Source organism: Mandrillus leucophaeus, unplaced genomic scaffold (assembly GCF_000951045.1).
Source record: "Mandrillus leucophaeus isolate KB7577 unplaced genomic scaffold, Mleu.le_1.0 Scaffold211, whole genome shotgun sequence".
Classification (NCBI taxonomy): Eukaryota; Metazoa; Chordata; class Mammalia; order Primates; family Cercopithecidae; genus Mandrillus; species Mandrillus leucophaeus.
The window spans coordinates 3,624,380-3,628,447 of NW_012102155.1; the positions used below are offsets into that span (position 1 = coordinate 3,624,380).

The following is a 4,068-nucleotide window of genomic DNA, read 5'->3' on the forward strand; positions in this document are numbered from 1 at the left end:
CGTTAGCCAAGATGGTCTTGATCTCTTGACCTCGTGATTCGCCCGTCTCGGCCTCCCAAAGTGCTGGGATTACAGGAATGAGCCACCGGGCTCGGCCCATTTAGCCCAGAATTTTAAGAAATGTATAAAGAATCATGTAACAATGGCCTGCATTAAATCCAGCACTGTAGTTCAAGGAGTTAAAAGTACCAAGCAGCATCTTTCAGGATTATTTTCCCAACTGTACCCTGATGGACACATGGACGACAAATGTCATCCATAATCATTTGTGCATACTACAGCTTCCACCCTAATGCTGCTTCACCCTGACATATGTGTCTCACCTGCGGAGGGACTGGAACAACTGGAGTAGCTGCAGGCTCGACCATATTGCTCATTCTAGCAGGAGGAGGACAGCTATTTGCTGCATAGTAATTTCGGAGTTTCTTACCATGATTTTTACCCTAGAAATAAAAATAAAATGAGTACAGCAGTCCCCCCTTATCTGCAGTTTCAGCAATTTCAGTTAGCTATGGTCAACTGCGGTCCAAAAATATTAAGATATTTTGAGAGAGAGACCACATTCACATAATTTCCATGACAGTATATTTTTATAATTGTTCTTTTTTCTAATTAGTTATTGTTGTTACTCTCTTACTGGCCCAATTTATAAATTAAACTTTATCATAGGTTATGTATGTACAGGAAAAAAAAATGCATATGGAAGGGTTCAGAAATATCACAGTTTTAGGCATCTACTAGGGGTCTTGATATCTCCTACGGAAAAAAAGAAAACTATAATCACCATGAGAAAGGGTGTCAAACTGAGTTAATAAATGTATTTACTTAATCACTTAAAAAAAAAAAGAAAAAAACACAAGTAATACTAACTACACTTTTTTCCTTCATACATACACAATCCTGGGGGTAAAAAGACTACTAGCTAGATTTGATTGCTAGATCTCGAAGTAAAAGAGCCTACTCTTTGGCTCTAACAGAATGATTAAACTTATCTGGGAAAGATAAGAGAACAAAGGCAAAGGAAATTAATTTCCTATATGTTTCTTAAAAAGTATCACATTGGCTGGGCGCGGCGGCTCATGCCTGTAATCCCAGCACTCTGGGAGGCCGAGGAGGGTGGGTCACCTGAGGTCAGGAGTTCAAGACCAGCCTGACCAACATGGTGAAATCCCGTCTCTACTAAAAATACAAAAATTAGCTGAGCGTGGTGGCACACGCCTGTAATCCCAGCTACTCGGGAGGCTGAGGCAGGAGAACCATTTGAACCCGGGAGTTGGAGGTTGCAGTGAGCTAAAATCACACCACTGCACTCCAGCCTAGGCGACAAAGTTAGACTCTGTCTCAAAAACAAACAAACAAAAAAAGTATCACATTTTCCAGTGACCTGCGTCCTCACCCAAGTTCTTGCAATTTATATGCCACAGTTAAATATGAATTTCATGACACTCTGATCTAATACACTTATAAGTTAGTAATGAAATGGATAATTCAATTATTCTTTAAAAATTGCACTTACAGAGTATCTTTTTACTTACAAAGGATGTTAATTGCATTTATTCATTTGCTGCTCACAAAAATCTTATAAGAGGAATTTGTTAATATTGTACATTTATGACAGCCAAGGAACTGTGATCCAGAGACTGTAAGGAACTTGCCCCCAGCCCCCTTCTCAGGGGCTAAATGGCACAGTCAAAGCCTGAGACAGGCCTTCCAAATCAAAGAATGGCCCTTTTCCACTACAGCATGATGGCTTCAAGATGCACTAAGAATCTCTACTAACATGAATTTGCCTTTCTCATCACATTTTAAGTTATTAGTCACATGATTATATTCCTTGAACTGACACAAACTAGTGGCAAGGGCCAACACTACGAAAGCATTCTACATAAGGGTAAAACAATAAATTATTCTTTAAACTGCATTGTAAAACTAAAACCTGCAGGCAAACATTTATTCACCATCTATTTATATGCTAAGCCTTAGAAATAAACTAAGGACTAGCACATAAAGGAAGAGACAGATACGTAAGCAGCTAAATAGAGTAATGAACTAAGATCCATCTTCTCCTCACTTGAATACCCTAAAGGTGCTTTTACCATGGTCACAGTGAACTCCAGAGTCAAATCCAGTGGTCACATATGTGCCTTTCATCTTACTGGAACTCAAAGTAACATGATACAGTTCATTTCCTTCTTGAAATATTCCTCCTACTATCATCTATAGTCTTTCTTCCCTCCCCACCTCTCCTCCTCTATCAGACCTCTAAACTCTACAATGTCCAAGAACCCACCCTTGGCCCTCTTCTACTCTCTGACTCTAGGTTATTTTACCCAGACATATAGCTTTCAAATACCATGAGTAAGTTGGTGACTCCCCATATCAATCTCCATCCTTGACCTTTAGAACCATATATCCAACTTTCTCCTGGTCATCCACACTTTCATGTCTTAAGAGGCATATCCAACTTAAAATAACTTGATTCCTCCTCCATAGAACTTTCTCATCACCACCATTACCACCACCACTAGTCATCCACAGTAGGTAAATGGCACCACCATCCACAAAGTTACTCAAGAAAAGTCAAGGGGTCCTTTTCCTGATTCCATCCTTCCCTAAGCCCAACACATTCAACCCATCAGCAAGTCTTGTCATTCAAAATACATCCCACATCACTCCACTTCTCTCCATGGATACTACAAATACCACAGTAATCCAAGGTACCAACATTTTTCGTTTGCAGTAGGTAACAGTGGTAATCCAAGGTGCCAGCAATTTTCATTTGCAGTAGATAACAACTCCTAATTGGTCTCTGCTGTTAATCTTGTCCTCCTAGAATTCTGCTCATTATAAACCAGGGTAATAATTCTTGACATGAATCAGTTCCATGTCACTCCCTCACATAAAACTCTTCCAATGGCTTCCTGCTATACTTAAAATTGACACATCTTACCTATAAGGCCCTACATGACCTGGCCCCGTCTACCTCTTGGGTCTTATGTCAGACAGAACTCCTTCCTTTCTCCTGCGCATTATGCTCCTGGCTCACTAGGCTGCATCTGCTCCTTAAATATGCCAAGCTCACTCTAGCTCCAAGGTCTTTGTACTTAACTGTTCCTTTTGCCTAGAATGTACCTCTTGCAGATCTCTGTATGGCTGGCTCCTTCTAGAATCTTTCAAGTCCCAACTCAAACTGGACCTCACTCACTCTCAAGTGTCACAACCATTCCCCCTCCCCACACCACACACACACCATCATATTACCACACTGTCTGGTTTTATTTTATCTTAGTACCACTAATCACTGTCTAAAATAATAGTTGGTTTACTTGTTTTTTTTTTTTTCCACTTTCCTCCACTCTGTAATGTAGACTCCTTGAAAATGAGGACCTTATCTGTCTTGTTTACCATTCTAATCCCAATGCCTAGAATGGTTTCCAGAATATAGCAAGCAAGCAATAAATAACTGTTGGATAAATGAACCAAGTATTATAATGAAGCTAATAAACTGCTAGGAGAACACAGAGAAGGAATTGCTTACTCCAGCCTGAATGTATCAAGGAAGACTTCCCTGAAAAGGGGGCCACTGACTCATCTTTTTAAATGAGCAAATGTTTACAGGGGAGGTAAGAAGTAAGGGAAAAGAAAACTGTGCACCGAGAAAATAGCATGAGCAACAGTCCAGCCTTCTGTGTTGAGGGACCACAAGGAGAGATAACGGTCTTCTAGATCCTTTGGAGGAGAGGCACAAATGGAAACACACAGGGGGCTCATTCTTAATGCCTTTGCCCATGATAAAGAATTTGGACTTCAGAGGCAGCAGGGAGCCTCTGAGGAACTTTAAGCAAAGCAGTGCACGACTTGATTGTATTTGATAAAGATGAGCATCAGGGTAGCAGACCAAGCTGGAAGCTGGGAAGATACACAGAGGAGAGTCAAGGACAAAATCCTAGGACACTACAATATAGAGTCTAGTAGAGAATGAAGATCCAGAAAATAAGATTGAGAATGTGTAGTCAAAATGTAAGACAAAAATCAGATAGTGTGTTATCATAGAAGCCCACAACCAAA

At 40.3% G+C, this 4,068-nt stretch overlaps 1 protein-coding gene across 1 annotated transcript in view; it reads right to left on the reverse strand.

Annotated features, from left to right (window-relative positions):
• ZMAT3 (zinc finger, matrin-type 3) overlaps window positions 1-4,068 on the reverse strand; it is an 85,970-nt gene that overhangs the window by 22,943 nt on the left and 58,959 nt on the right. Inside the window, exon 4 of the mRNA XM_011980370.1 lies at window positions 324-443. Coding sequence (XP_011835760.1) covers window positions 324-443 — 120 coding nt within the window. The remainder of the gene's footprint in view (window positions 1-323; window positions 444-4,068) is intronic.